The following is a 16591-nucleotide window of genomic DNA, read 5'->3' as shown; positions in this document are numbered from 1 at the left end:
CTCCGGCTGCCGGGAGAAGGTGAGTACATATATATTTATTATTTTTACACATTTTAGGATGAATTGCAGGGAAGGGCTTATATATTTAAGCCCTTCCCGACAATTCATCCCGGGCTCGCCCGCAGCGCATTGCTTTCAATGGAGACGGCTGTATTGCCGTCTCCATTGAATGCAATGCGCTGGACAGCTCCGGCCCGTTTCTAATGAAACGCGGCTAGGAGCAGATTTTCGGGCGATTTGCGGGCGACTTGCGCGCACAGGTCACGCGATTTGCGGATGCGCATCCGTCATGCGATCCGCAAATCGCGCGAAAAAACGCCCGTCTGACTAAGGCCTTAGATGGCACTTTCCATGCTTTATGCACACAGCACTGTTATCAGGATAAGAAAAAATTAAAAAAAGTTAAAAAATAAAATGCCGCCTTGCCCCCAAAAAGCGCACCTCTCTTGACACAAGTATACAAATTTTAGTAAATAATTACAAGTTGAAATTATTTTTACTCCAACACCAAATGGTTTTCATCATTAGTAATATATGCATTATTTCAGATTTGCATTCATAGTACTAAGCATAATGGTAAAACACACTTTATTAAAGGAGTCTAGATAATGATAATGTTGCATACTTTTCTGTATTTTAGATTCCATTAAATGATCATCGATATGTAAATGGGAGTGAATGTATCCCTATGATTCGCTCAGCCCCAGTGTGCAATTTGGTAACTCCGGTTCGTGAACAAATCAATGTCTTGACCTCGTATGTGGATGGAAGCCAAGTGTATGGTAGTGACATCAAACTTGCCACCATTCTACGTAACAATACAAATCAACTGGGTCTATTGGCCGTTAATCAACAGTTCACAGACAATGGTTTCCCCTTCCTGCCCTTTTCTGGAAATCCAAATGACCCGTGTGCCAAGACAGACGAATTATTGGGAGTGCCTTGTTTTCTAGCAGGTGAGATTGAGCAAGGTCCTTTAATGTGTCTTCTCTGTCATAGAAGTTCCTTTGAAGGTGTTCAAGGTTCCTTTAAAGTTACGATGTGCTGTATTGGAGAACCCATGGCACAGCCATGCCTCAATCCGTCAAAATTGTCTCCAGAATGTGTCCCTAATGACATATATGTTAAAACCACTTATATCAAGATTCAATCTACTGCTCTTAAATATTAGTCTATTCAAGATGCTATCTCAATTGTCTAAATGAGCTTGGATGAGCATTAATGTCTAAAAGCCTATGGACAAGACTAGTACTGTTTTGGGAAAAAGTGGATATTTTTTTCTAATCCCTGACACTCAATTAAAGATACTTTTAGATAAACGAATCAGTGTTATAACTGTGGTGTCATTATATCTAAATGGGGGATGAACAAATGAATCTGTAGTAGTGATAAAGTCTACCACAAGATGAGTGAGTTCAAGTTTTGTCTAGGGTAGGCCTTACTCTTCCTCAGTAGGCTTTCTATCTAATTCTATTCTTACTTTACTTGATTGTCCTGGCTTGTGCTGATATTTTCTTTTTACTTCCAAGTTAATATCTCTGTTTGTTTTCAGTCTATAGTACATCATATTTTTATTGGTGCTTCTAAGTCCTTGAAGTGTTGGGCAAGTTGTACCCACTCCGTGAATTCAGTTACACTTTAGTAGTAACGTTAGTAGTTTTTTTTTTTTGCCAAACTTAAGCTTATAAACTTTATCTGTTGATTCCAAGATTCTTGTCATCTAGGTCGTTTTATTTAGTTGACCCTCACCAATGATTATTTAACCTTTTCTAATCCACTGCCTGACCTCTGAAGACATTATGATTTCAGGCTGTACAGCTGAGATGTTGGAAGACGTCCGTCGGGGTTCACTTACTGTATATTGCCAGCCTCTCTGCTGTCGGAGCCTATCCAACGTGTCACCTCATGCAGTACTGGCTTTAGCCAGCATATAGCACCGTTGTATAACAGTAGAAAAAGAGTAAGCCCCCTAGGAAAACCAGGATACAAATTGGATTGGACAGGGTTAAAAATGTATTTTCGGTAATGTTAGTAAGTCTAAACGCCGCCATACATATTGGAACCCACCGATAACAATCGGTTTAAACAGCTCTCTAATGTGTATGGGGGCAGTTCAACTTTTCCCGACCAATGATATTAAGATCAAGAAGGATCAGGGTTCTTTAATTTCATCGCCCAATCCTTTTGTTTGCTGGGAAAAGAGCAACCTCTAAAACTATTTGGCTGTTACTCACCTCCCTAAACACACGAACATTTGTCCTAGATGAATATTCGGATTTATGGTGGATTGGGAAAAAAAGTTGTGGGACAAACACTCATTCGTTTGACAATTGTTGAAGGTGTATGGGGCACCTTAAATCACGGAAAATTAAAGTTTTCAATTATAAGTAGGTAAATTATGTAAAATTAGTAAGGAAAAAAAGGGAAAAACCTTCCAAAAATACAATAACCAAAAATGAGTTTAAAATGTCTGGGTAGAGTTTTTTTGACCTCTTATTTCACAATTTATGAGAGTTCAGTCTTGGTGCAGTTTGGTAATGGCTTAAATGTGTTTCAGGGGATATTCGAGTTAGTGAACAACCCATGCTGACAGTGTTCCATACTCTCTTCTTGCGAGAACACAACCGCATCGCTACAGAGTTGCATACGTTAAACCCAAGTTGGTCAGGAGAGATACTATATCAAGAAACCCGCAAGATAATAGGAAGCATCCAGCAGGTATAGTATATATATGATGCTGCTAAATACAAGCAATAAGTATAAAATGCTGCTCTTGTTCGCTCATGTGGCACTGGGGTTTATAGTCCTCCCAGAAGGGGGGGTCCACTTGTGCCTGCAACCTATGCTTTTTCTACACTACTGTTTAAGTGATCTTTTTGGATTTTGATATGACATTTTTCTTCTTCGTTGACAGAAAATAACATATAAAGATTGGCTGCGGCTGCTGTTGGGTGACAAGATGCAAAAGGTTCTTCCTAGATATAAATCCTATAATGAGGATGAGGATCCATCTGTATCAAATGTCTTCACCATTGCCTTGAGAATGGGTCATACCCTAATACAGCCATTTATTTACAGATTAACAGATAGTTACCTTCCCTATAGGCCAGAGCCGGTAGTCCCACTCCATAAAACATTCTTTGCCACATGGATGGTGGTGAAAAAAGGTACGTTATTCTACGCTTTCTTCTCAATACATACAATGATATTCATCATCCATTCTGCTAACAACATACCTTTCATGCAGGTGGAATTGATCCTCTACTCCGTGGTATGATAGCCAATAAAGCCAAACTAAATCGCCAAGATCAGATGGTGGTTGATGACCTGCGAGACCGTCTCTTCCAGATGATGAATCACATTGGTCTTGATCTAGCTGCTCTTAATATACAGAGAGGCCGAGAACATGGGTTACCAGGTAGAATGACAACATTAATATTTTTGTACTAGATTACAAAAAAAAAAATCACAATTACAAAGAAAGTAGTAAAAAAAGTAATATGAACTCGAGCCCCCCACCCACACACACACACACACACACACACACATACTTCCCCTCACCGCAGTTCACCTTAGCTTTACTACAGAATACAGTCAACCCTTTCAAGACCAAGGATCATCAAATGGTCAAAACAACTTGCACTTATATGATAGCTAGCATTTTAAGTAGCTAAAGTGCAATTTGGCACCACTTATTTTGTTAAAGGCCTCTTTCACACAGACAATATAACACGGCTAGGTTAGCCATGCAATAAAGTTGCGACCATCTCTCCTGAATATTGCATGAACAAAGAATAGCTGCGACCAAGTCGTGGTTGTTATTCCAGATTTTTTTCATCCATTCCCATGGCTGGCTATGGCATCTTTCAGGGAAATTGCGCCACAGCTCCGAAATCCCTCATTCAGCAGAACTACTAGTAATCACTTTTAGGCCTCATTCACACAGATGATATAAAGGCAAATGAGTTAGCTGTGCAATAAAGTCGCAACCATCTGAAGCGATGGTTTCCAATGTATTCATTCAGACAAATGATTTTTTTTTGGCGCGCAAAACTGTCTGATAAAAAAACATGGCACCTAAGTGCGTTAATTCAGTAACCGATAGTTTTTGGTGCCGAAAAATATAGGACTTGCCCTATGTTTGGACTGAAAAACTCTGGAGGCTCCGTAGACTTCTGTGGGAGCCATCAGAGAAAGAGAGGATGAGGCCTCATTCACTTGAGCGTGGTTTTAACGCAGCATAGTTGCGCGGAAGAAGAAAAAAATTAATTAAAATTAATTAATGAATTAATTAATAGAGATGAGCGAACCTACTCGGCCACGCCCCTTTTTCGCCCGATTTTCGAGTACTTCCGTACTCGGGCGAAAAGATTTGGGGGGCGCCGTGGGTGAGTGGGGGGTTGCGGCGGGGAGTGGGGGGGAGAGGGAGAGAGAGAGGGCTCCCCCCTGTTCCCCGCTGCTACCCCCCGCTCTGCCACGCCTCCCCCCGCCCCCCGGCGCCCCCGAGGGTGCGGTGCTCGATCGAGTAATTACTCGAAATGAGTACGTTCGCTCATCTCTATTAATTAAATTTTTTTTAAAAATCGCACGTATACTGCACTAAAAATCGCGTTAACGGGCATCTGCAGGCAATAAGAGAGAAGAAGCCCTTCGCGTTTTCCCCATATCAGGGAGAGAGAGCGAGGCTATGGAGGATTAATCCATAGCACTACTCTGTCTCTCCCTGCTATGGGTTAATCCCCCATGCTTTCTAACTCTCTGCTCTGTGGATCCCTGAGGGATATCCCCATTGTGCAGAGAGAGTGGGTGGGGCTAGAGAGGGAGCAGAGATATAGGGCTTCTCACAGAGATTCCCCATAGCAAAGAGAGAGGGGGCGGGACTAGAGGGTGGATCTCTCTAGCCCCACCCTCTCCTCCCACACTCTCAGGGAAGCCCTGTATCCCACCCCCTCTCTCTTCCTGCTATAAGAAAATCCCTTGGAGAGAGAGGTGGAGGGAGTCCCCTATTGCCCCGCACTGCTGGGGAATAGCCCAGCAGCAGGGTTGTCGGAATTACCAGCTGCTTAGAGCAGGACATTTAGGTTCAATGTCCACTTACATCCAGTTGCACATACGGATTCCATGCATGGAATCTGCCTGTTCCTGCAGCCTTGGACAGTTTCTTACCTGTCAGTATCCATTGCGGGTGTCCTCCATCCATAGCTGGATCTTCTTTCTCTTGCACCGCGGATGCACTTGGCACGTCAAACAGCGTGCCGTGCGCATGCGCAGTACACTTTTCTTTTTTTTACTCCTACTTTCCCGCGGATCCACGGCACATCCGCAGTTTGACTTCAATGGAAGCCATCCACATGGGGTCCGCAAAAAAATGGAGCATGCTACGATTTTCACTCACAGCGTGCGATCCGCACGCCGGGAGAAAATGGCATCCACATGCTTTTAAATAGTTTGCGTATGCTAATGCATCCCTGTAAGCGGCTTCGATCTATGGATCTCCCGCGTGGATTCCACAAATCAGACCTGCAAGTGGACATTGGGCCTTAAAATGTGCTTCTGTGCAACATGTTTTAAATGTTCTGCTGTAAGCAGCGAGGAATCCCTTCTGTCGGCAGAAATCCTCCTAATGAGATTTGTAATCTAATTTTCCTGCGCAGGAGTTTCCATAGACTCCTGCTACTATAGGAGTCTATGGAAACTCCTGTGAATCACACACCAAACATAGGTCAGATCCTATCTTTTCTTACACCATGGAACTTAGATGCGAGCTTTGCAGTCACATATCCTATTTTATTGTGCGGCTAAATTAGCCTTGTTATATCATCTGTGTGAAATAGGCCGTAAATAGGTGGATTATAGACTCAGCCTAGTATACACACATTCATATGAAACAAGGGGCTGAAACAACATGCTGTAGAAAAAATTGTTTTGGTCAGGTTTACAGTTCTTTTATTGTTTCACTTCACCTGTACTACATACAGAGCAGGGAGTTTGGCAGATTTACATATGGGGGAAATGTATCTTGGCAATAGGTTGGTGGGAAAAAAAACAAATTTTGGTGCACACTTTATTTGCAAACACTACTTTTTTGACCAGTGGGTGGAGCCTGATATAGAGATTCACTAAAATTATGACAAACTATCATAAACTCTAGTGCATATCTACACCAGCTGACCGTTATCAAACAGGCTGAGAAACAACCCCCTAGAGACAATTGTAGATCATTTTGCCTTGTAAGAAACCAGAAAAATCCTTCTTGCACTCACACTAGCTGTAGTCATGTTTCCTGGATGAATTTAGTGTTATCGCCCCCATACTAATAACCTGTCTACACCTTTTCTGACAGTGTATTTGCTATTACTAGGTCATAGTTTTACTATTGTTACTATTAAAAACCCTTTCCTATATTTTCTTTTTGTGTATTTCATCATTTTCTTTACCACACAAGGATACAATGCATGGAGAAGGTTCTGCGGACTTTCTGCACCACGAAACCTAGATGAATTGGCTACCGTGCTGGGAAATAGGAGGCTTGCCAGAAGCTTAATAAGATTGTATGGGACACCTGAAAACATTGATATCTGGGTTGGAGGGGTCTCTGAGCCTTTGGTTAGTGGAGGAAGAACTGGAGAGCTGTTGTCCTGTTTAATCGGAGACCAGTTGCGTAGAGCCAGGGATGGAGATCGGTATGTATCAATATTGAGTAGAGTAAAAGATAAATGGTATTTTATTTCATTTTAAAACTATTACAATACTACAGTATTAGTGGAAAAAAATTACCAGTTACATTCAAGCCACTCGTAACATTTTGACTTGGGTGTTAGATTAGAGAAAGGCTTCTCTAATGTAGTACATATGACAGGTCCTTCAGCTTTTAGGCTTTGTCTATAAGACCTCATGTTACGCAAATCATGAACATAACAGCCATAAAAATCTATGGGTCTAGACTAGAGATGAGCGAGCATACTCGCTAAGGACAATTACTCGATCGAGCATTGTCCTTAGCGAGTATCTCCCTGCTCGGCAGAGAAGGTTCGGCTGCCGGCGCGGGTGACAGGTGAGTTGCGGCCATGAGCAGGGGGGAGCGGGGGTGGAGAGGGAGAGAGATCTCCCCTCCATTCCTCCCTGCTCTCCCCCGCCCGCCGCCAGCAGCCGAATCTTTGCTCCTGAGCGAGCAGGTACTCGCTCATCTCTAGTCTAGACATTACCTCTGTGTGTCCATATAAAATCACTACGTTCTTGAATGAATGTCAAATTATGCAGATGTTGTCAAGGAGAATTGTAAAGAAAGGAAGCAGGTATACCTGGCTAAATGGGTGGACATGTGTTACATGTTTTTAGACTAGATTTAGGGATGCCTCCACTATGCAATAAATGATAATAGATAGCAAGGCCTCTACAAAGACCTCTCCGACATTTCCAATCTCTGTCACAACTGTGATTAATGCATAATCAGCATAACAGTTCACTGGAAGATTATAATTCCGCTGCTTATATAGCACCTCTATTAACTGACACCCTGTGCATCCCATTATTGGCTGCCAACACTTATGGCATTTCCCCAAACACTGCATGCTGTGTGAATATACTAGTAGCTAACTAAAGATTACTGCCCTTGCAGCCTGCCTAGCAATATATATTTTGCTCTTTTATGGACTCGGTAAGGATTTAGTTCAACCACCTATTCCTTAATTTTAAAGTGTCTTTGTCGGTTTTGAGCGCATATATATCAATAAAGTATATAATTCTATAATCTTTTTGGGACGGGTATAACCATTAGGCTATTTTTTTGCCTTTAGCAATTTTTTGGAAATTATTCTCTAGGAGAAGGCATCATATAGTGGAATATAAAATTACTTCAGATTCCTTGTAGTACACACTATGTACAGGTCTATGCATATGGCATTGCCGTGTATCTCTATTGGAAGATGGCTTAAAGCTGTGGCCAAACTTTGTGGCAGGTATTTTGGAGATACTGTAGAACAAAATGGCATTTTAATGATATTGCTTAACCCCTAATGCCACAGAACATACATTTACATCCTGGCAGGGTGGTGCTTAACGTAACAGGATATATACTTATATTCTGCCAGTGGTGCCTACTCAGGAGCTAAACCCATGCCATCCCACAACAGGAGCCGGCTGTGACGATAGCCACCCTGCCGCTTCAACAGTGGGAATAGCTGAGAACATCAATCCCTACTGTTAACCCCCTACATGTCTCAATTAATGTACATTGCAAGATTTGCAGAGGGTCAATGGGTTGCTATGGCGAGCAGGCGCCAGACTACTGTAAGCGATAAGGCACTGCAGTATAGAAGTGCTGCAATACATTATCATAGCTTTTATGGTTCAAATGCCCTACAGGGACATAAAATTTTTTAAATAAAATGTAAATAGTAAAAAAAAGAAAAACTTTTTTGCGCACTTTTCCCACTGATTGTAGAAAAAAACCAAAACATTTTAAAAATCCCACATATTTCGTATCATAGTTTCAGTAATGACCTGTACAATAAATTGAACACACTATTTATCCTTCACAGCAAAAACTGTAAAAAAAAACACCTAAAAACTGAGGCAAAATGCTTATTTTGTTTATTTTGCCTCCAGAATAACACAAAAAAAGTGATCCAAAAACCCGTGTGTACCCCAATATGGTAGCCAAACAAACTATAGCTCATTTTGCAAAAAAAAACAAGCCCTCACAGACCTCCATCCATAAGATAATTAAGAAATGATGGGACTTTGAATGCAGTGAAGTAAAAAGTTCCAAAAAGAAATGCTTTTTGTGTGCAAAAGTGGAAAAACCTATACAATACATTATATGTATCCCAAAATGGTACCAATAAAAACTACAGTTTACCATGCAAAAAACCAAGCCCTCATACGGTCATGGAAAAGCAAAAAGGTTTCGGCTTTTGATAAGTGGAGTTGAAAATCCCCAAAAAATCCATACGGCCAAAATAGACCAAGTCGTTAAGGGGTTAAAGGAGCTGAACACAGTATGTATGACTGTTCCATCTTTGTTTTTCTAGGTTATACTATGAAAATCCTTCAACTTACAGTATAGCCCAAAGAAGATCAATAGAAAAAGTGACTCTGGCACATATCATATGCGCCAATACCAAGATAAAACAAGTCCCTAAAAACGTCTTTGAAGTCAACGAGTACCCTATAGATTTCATAAAATGTTCAGATATGCCAACACTGGATCTGGAACCTTGGAAAGCTGTGGTCACAGACAGTAAGTACCCAGCTATACAGACAAATGCCTTTGAAGATTTGTTCTCAGACTATAAAGCCCTATATAAAAACATTAGCAACAGGCGTACCTAGTGCCCATCAGTAGAATTGACTCTGAAGGCCCACCCTACAGTTACATGTAGATATTAGCTGTGGTACTATTGTACCTTGACGCCACCGGAAGGTAGGGGTTTGACAGGCCTTGCATGGAGGAATGCCCCTGTCACACCCCTAGCTCATGATTGGCTGTGGACTGTCGCTCAGGTTCCCGCCTTAATTGTTCATTTTTAGGCCCCTGCACATTGCGCATTGTGCATTGCACTTGAGATACCACGGGTCACAGTGGGTGTTTGCTTAAAGGGATTTGCTTATTTTTTTTCAACATTTTGCAAAAGGAAACATGCATTAGAGTACAGCAGTAAGTTCCCTTACGGGGTGGGGTGGGAGGGCTTCTGATGCAATTAAATAATAAACAACGTTTACAAGAAAATTGCAACATCAAGTAGACTACCATTGATGGGAAGCTAGCTTTATGTAGAAATAAACATAACGTAAAGAACTTTAGGGGTGACAAGAGAAGCAGTTCACTGGACCAGCATCAAATGAATTCCTGGTGTTCGTGCTCGTGGCCTGTACTTCTTTCAAAAAGCATAATAGATGAGCCCCTTTTCTGAATCCCCTCTACAGACAAATAGGCTGACTTTCATCGGGAAGCTATATGAATTTTCATTGCCGTAGCTATAGAGTCTTACAGTTAGCATTAGAATAACTATTGCCCCCCAAAATAACTGAAGGACGAAGTTGAAATCAAATATTGTATTGTATTAAGTAACTGCAAAACATGTTTATAAAATACTAGCTTACCCGTCGCGCATTGCTGCGAAGACAGACAGACAGACATTCATTCGTTTTTATATATCTAGATAACAACCAGTCACAGCGCAGCTTTCATGTTACCTCAGTGGTATAATATATAACAACCAATCACAGCGCAGCTTTCATGTTACCTTAGCAGTATAAAATATAACAACCAATCACAGCACAGCTTTCATGTTACCTCAGCAGTAAGAGAAATAACAACCAATCACAGCGCAACTTTTATTCTGCCTCAGCAATATAAAAAATAGCAACCAATCACAGCGCAGCTTTCATGTTACCTCTGCGGTATTATATATAGCAACCAATCACAGCGCAGCTTTCATGTTACCTCAGTGGTATAATATATAACAACGAATCACAGCACAGCTTTCATGCAACCTCAGTAGCATAAGAAGTAGCCACCAATCACAGCACAGCTTTCATGTTACCTCAGCAGTATAAGAAATAGCAACCAATCACAGCACAGCTTTCATTTTACCTCAGCATTCTCAATATCCAGCAATTGTCTTGCGAAACGTTCGGCGGATGCATCATTTTGTGGTTGAACACTCATCCCGTTGCTCGTAATGCCTTTTGCTTTCGTGCTTGAGATGGAAATCAAACGATCTTTGTCTAGGGGCCATAACTGTCGACGATGCTCGCACGCGCGGCACCTATCGTAGGATAGTTGTACTATGCCTATAATCTTCCCAGGAGTGTACTCAGCAACTTCCCAAAGTCTCATGGCAATTGGATGAATGGTGTAGTAGCGCAAAAAGGACAGACAGACAGACAGACATACATTCATTTATATACATCAGGAAGTGAGAGAATTAGATTCCGTACATAAAATTTGGACCCTAATTGTTTTGCGCTTAGAATTGAATAATCGACTTGGGACCCATTAGCGTTTCCTACTTATGACATATTAAATGCCCGTGCGAAATTTCAAGTTTCTATGTGAGAAAATGACATTCCGAACGTAAAATTTGGACGCTACTTCTTTTGCGCATAGAATTGAATAATCGAGTTGGGACCCATTAGCTTTTCCTATTTATGACATATTCAATGCCCGTGCCAAATTTCAAGTTTCTATGTGAGAAAATTACATTCCGTATGTAAAATTTGGATGCTAATTCTTTGGTGCATAGAATTGAATAATCGAGTTGGGACCCATTAGCATTTCCTATTTATGACATATTGAATGCCCGTGCCAAATTTCAAGTTTCTATGTGAGAAAATTAGATTCCGTACGTAAAATTTGGACGCTAATTCTTTGGCGCATAGAATTGAATGATCGAGTTGGGACCCATTAGCGTTTTCTATTTATGACATATTCAATGCCCATGCCAAATTTCAAGTTTCTATGTGAGAAAATTACATTCCGTACGTAAAATTTGGACGCTAATTCTTTGGCGCATAGAATTGAATAATCGAGTTGGGACCCATTAACTTTTCCTATTTATGCCATAATCAATGCTCGTGCCAAATTTCAAGTTTCTATGACATTGGGAAGCGAGAAAATTAGATTCCGTACGTAAAATTTGGATGCCAATTCTTTTGCGCTTAGAATTGAATAATTGAGTTGGGACCTATTAGATTTTCCTATTTCTGACATAATCAATGCTCGTGCCAAATTTCAAGTTTCAAGAGAAAATTAGATTCCGTACGTAAAATTTGGACGCTAATTCTTTGGCGCTTAGAATTGAATAATCGAGTTGGGACCCATTAACTTTTCCTATTTATGCCATAATCAATGCTTGTGCCAAATTTCAAGTTTCCATGACATTGGGAAGTGAGAAAATTACATTCCGTACGTAAAATTTGGACGCTAATTCTTTGGCGCTTAGAATTAAATAATCGAGTTGGGACCCATTACCTTTTCCTATTTATGACATAATCAATGCTCGTGCCAAATTTCATGTTTCTACAACATCGGGAAGTGAGAGAATTAGTGGCAATGATGGAAATCGAACGATCTACGTGGGGGGGTCGTAACTGTCGACGACGCTCGCGCACGCGCCATTTATCATAGAATATTTGTACTATGCCTATAATCTTCCCAGGAGTGTACTCAACAACTTCCCAAAGTTTCATGGCGATCGGATGAATGGTGTAGTAGCGCATAAAGGACAAACAGACAGACAGACATGCACGCAGACAGACACACACGCATGCATTCAATTTTATATATATATAGATGACATCAGGAAGTGAGAGAATTAGATTCCATATGTAAAATTTGGACGCTAATTATTTTGCGCTTAGAATTGAATAATTGAGTTGGGACCTATTAACTTTTCCTATTTGCAATGCTCGTGCCAAATTTCAAGTTTCTATGACATTGGGAAGCGAGAAAATTACATTCCGTACGTAAAATTTGGACGCTAATTCTTTGGCGCTTAGAATTGAATAATCGAGTTGGGACCCATTAACTTTTTCTATTTTTGACATAATCAATGCTTGTGGCAAATTTCAAGTTTCTATGACATTGGGAAGTGAGAAAATTAGATTCCGTACGTAAAATTTGGACGCTAATTCTTTGGCGCTTAGAATTGAATAATCGAGTTGGGACCCATTAACTTTTCCTATTTATGACATAATCAATGCTCGTGCCAAATTTCACATTTCTATGACACCGGAAAGTAAGAAAATACATTCTGTACGTAAAATTTGGACGCTAATTCTTTGGCGCTTAGAATTGAATAATCGAGTTGGGACCCATTAGCTTTTCCTATTTATGACATAATCAATGCTCGTGCCAAATTTCAAGTTTCTATGCTATCGGGAAGTGAGAGAATTAGTGGCAATGTTGGAAATCGAACGATCTACGTGGGGGGGGGGGGGGGGGCGTAACTGTCGTCGACGCTCGCACGCGCGCCATTTATCATAGGATAGTTGTACTATGCCTATAATCTTCCCAGGAGTGTACTTAACAACTTCCCAAAGTTTCATGGCGATCGGATGAATGGTGTAGTAGCGCATAAAGGACAAACACACACACACACAGACAGACAGACACGCATACATTCAATTTTATTTATATAGACTAGCTTGCGCGTTGCTGCAACTAATTACAGCGCAGCATTCATTTTACCTCAGCAGTATAAGAAATAGCAACCAATCACGGCGCAGCTTTCATGTTACCTCAGTAGTTTAATATATAGCAACCAATCAAAGCGCAGCTTTCATGTTACCTCAGTAGTATAAGAAGTAGCAACCAATTCTGACAGGCAGCCTATCAAGCCACCCCACGGGGATGGCTTGATAGGCAGTCTCTCAAGGCAGCCCTGGGGCCTTTCAGAAGGCTCCTGGCAGCCATGACATCTGCATGGGGGGGGCTGTACGGAACCCCCGAACGTTTAATTGCCGCTGTCAAAATTGACAGCGGCATTTAAAGGGTTAATAGCCCCGATCGGCTGAACGGCCGATCGCAGGTATTGCCCGCGGGTGTCAGCTGTAGTAAACAGCTGACACCTGCGCTATATGCAGAGAGGTCGCCCCGCGACCTCTCTGCATAAATACCCTGACCCTCCAGGACGTAAATGTACGTTCTGGAGCGGGAAGGGGTTAAAGTGATGCAAAAATTAAAGTTACAGTGATCAAAAGGTGGGGTGAAGGGTGTTAGCTTGGGATTGCCCAGGATAAGGTCCATTCAGGCCTGCTGATTGAATGAGCGAACGATGTCAGAGTTCCCTTTTTTTCCCCATTTTTTTTAAGGATAATCATTTGGTGTAAAAGGGCCTATAGGCACCACGGGGAACTCCTTCAATCCAAGCAGCCTGAACATGGATCTTCCAAACTCAAAATTTCAACTTAAAGTGCACATATACAGATATCAGACACTTTTGGTATTAAAACAAAGTAATAATCTGCCTGTCCGGCTCTAGCTTTACATAGGACAGCCCTACCGCTGAATGGTGGGCTACTCCCTCCCAGCCTAACCGCATAAGCAACACTAGTCCAATTATAAAGCCAGTATTCACATACCAGCATCCACAGCTTTGGGGCTCTGTGTCTCTAGAAGAGAAGGAGACCGCACAGTTCCTCTGACTTTAACACTCTCACTGGATCTGATCATTAACTAACTAGAAGGTGAGCCTGCTCTGTCCTGCTTCAACAGGCAGCGATGTGTGCTGTTAAGGGGTTAAACCAGTTAGAATGGACAATATGCAGTAAACTCTCATACTCCCTCTGGTGGTGGCTGCAGAAAATGCTTATTTTTGCATCAATACATTTTTATATTATTTCTTTTCCTAATTCCCAGCACTGTAAATGATAACGGTGCACACGAGATGTAACATTTCACCATGCCGCAAAAGAAGAAAAGCTATCTGTAACAGGAAATGGGTTAAATGTTCTGACTGGTTGCATTCTAATGTTTCTTTATTACCAGCAGGCTTAAATGACTGCAAAAATGTGTTTCAATATATTCTTCTTTCTTTGAATTACAGATGATACCATAGAAAGCTCTTCAGGTGAAGATTAAACTGAGAACTCCCCGCCATTCCAGTTAGCTGTAAATTGTACACCGATCAGCCGTAACATTTAGGGCTCACTCACATGGGCGTATTACGTGCGTATTCTTCACATACATAATATGCAGTGCTTAAAGCCCCCTGATTTCTATTTGGCCCCTCACACTCCAGCGTGAAAAGAAACACAGCTTGTCCTATTTTGTTGTGTATTATGCGTGTAATACACACCAATATAGGCTATGGGGATTTAACATATGCAGCAAATACACATGTTACATGCGTATTTGACATGTACTGCATATTGCGCCTGCCATCGGATCGGAGGTGTCTGCTGCTTAGGACCCTCGCCAATTAGCTGTTTGCCAGGCCAGTGTGTTAGTGCACTGAGCTGACTTCTGGAGGGAGCAGGCAGCTCCCTTCTTATTGCAGTAGCCAGGCTTGGTATTACAGGCCGAGTTCCCATTGATGTGAATGGGAACGTTGCCTGTCATACCAAGTCTGGCCACTGCAGTGAGAATGGAGCTGCCTGTTTCCGGCACAACTCAGCTTAGTACACTGAAAATCTGGCCTGGGGAATAGCTGATCAACAGGGATCCTGGTCAGTGCACTACTGTAGATGTCCCAACCTAGGAGAAGGCCATCAGTAGGTCACAATTGGCCAACCCCTTTAAACCATAAACAGGTGTAGTGAATAAAATTGATTATTATCTCATGACCATGGTAGCTGTCAAGGGTTACAGTACATTAAACAAATGAACCGGTGACAATGTCATGGGCGGGTGCCCAAGACTCATTAATGCATGTAGAGAGTGAAGACTACCCCATCTAGTCCAATCCCACAGAATAACTACTGTAGCACAGTCTGCTGAAAAGTTAATGCTGGCTATGGCTGGAAGGGTCAGACCACACAGTGCATCCTGCTTGCTGTGTATAGGGCTGCGTAGTCAGATTGCTCATGCTGAGCCCTGTCCACCGCTGATAGTATCTACAATGGGCACACAAGTATCAGAACTGGACCACGGAGCGATGGCCTGATAGCAGATGGCATCAGGATGCACTATGCGAAGAAGGATAGCAAGGGCAGTGTGATGCTCTGGACAATGCTCTGCTGGGAAGCCATGACATTAATGTGGATGTTACTTTGACCTCTGTGCATCTGTGGGATGTGCTAGAAAAGTAAGTCAGATCCATGGCGGCCGCACCTCATAACTTATGGGACCTAATGGGGTCGGCCACTCTAATTTTAACAAATGTTTTTTTAAAGATGCATTTATGTAACTTGCCAATATATTCTTTATTGCATTTCTGTACTGTATTCTTTATTACTTTAGTCATGCCCCATTGTATGACAAGCTTGATTCTATTTAATACTTGTTTTATTGAAGAATAACAATATTTCAACATTTTGCTTCATAAATTAAAAAAATAAATATTTATAGAGCAATAAAAGTTTGTGTTGTGATTAATTACTGCTAACAGTTGGAGAGCTTCTACCACACATGCTGATAAATCATAGGGACGTGAGAATACACAGGAGGGGGATAAGAAAACACAAGGAGCCGTATCGCTATAATCGCTGTTCTACATAACAGAACTGTGTAGTTGGTCTATTAGGGATTGTAAAGCTTTTTGTGTAAAGAATTCATACACCGTGTATTTTCAAAAATAATTTTTTAATAGGGAATGATATTGTTAGCCATATCTCTTCACTGGGCCACAGTTGGAGGTGACTGTCCATCAAATTCATTGCCAACTCTTTGCGTGCCAAAAAAAAATGCATTTTGCATAATACAATCCGTACATGGTGCTGCCATTGTTCGGTGTCCAGAAGTCCCAGACAACAAATCTCTGGGACTCTCTGTACCAGAATCCCCCAAAACTTTACTAAGCAAATCAGTCACTTCACACCAAAAGGTTTTAATCAAATATATCAGGTGTAAAACATCTATGACATTGTGAAGTGGTCCACCTACGTATCTGGTACAGTCTTTTGGGAGCATTGATGCAAAATGTAT

General features: G+C 41.4%; 1 protein-coding gene across 1 annotated transcript in view; it reads left to right on the top strand.

The window, feature by feature from the left end:
• Positions 1 to 14727, top strand: part of LOC136626488 (myeloperoxidase-like) — a 60419-nt gene extending 45692 nt beyond the window's left edge. Inside the window, exons 7-13 of the mRNA XM_066601547.1 lie at positions 641 to 956; positions 2558 to 2718; positions 2915 to 3167; positions 3248 to 3418; positions 6446 to 6683; positions 9033 to 9241; positions 14553 to 14727. Coding sequence (XP_066457644.1) covers positions 641 to 956; positions 2558 to 2718; positions 2915 to 3167; positions 3248 to 3418; positions 6446 to 6683; positions 9033 to 9241; positions 14553 to 14587 — 1383 coding nt within the window. The 3' untranslated portion in view covers positions 14588 to 14727. The remainder of the gene's footprint in view (positions 1 to 640; positions 957 to 2557; positions 2719 to 2914; positions 3168 to 3247; positions 3419 to 6445; positions 6684 to 9032; positions 9242 to 14552) is intronic.
• Positions 14728 to 16591: the final 1864 nt, after the last annotated feature.

Source organism: Eleutherodactylus coqui, chromosome 4 (genome assembly GCF_035609145.1).
Source record: "Eleutherodactylus coqui strain aEleCoq1 chromosome 4, aEleCoq1.hap1, whole genome shotgun sequence".
Lineage (NCBI taxonomy): Eukaryota > Metazoa > Chordata > Amphibia > Anura > Eleutherodactylidae > Eleutherodactylus > Eleutherodactylus coqui.
Note: the sequence above shows the minus strand (reverse complement) of the source record. Positions and strands in the feature narration are given on the sequence as shown.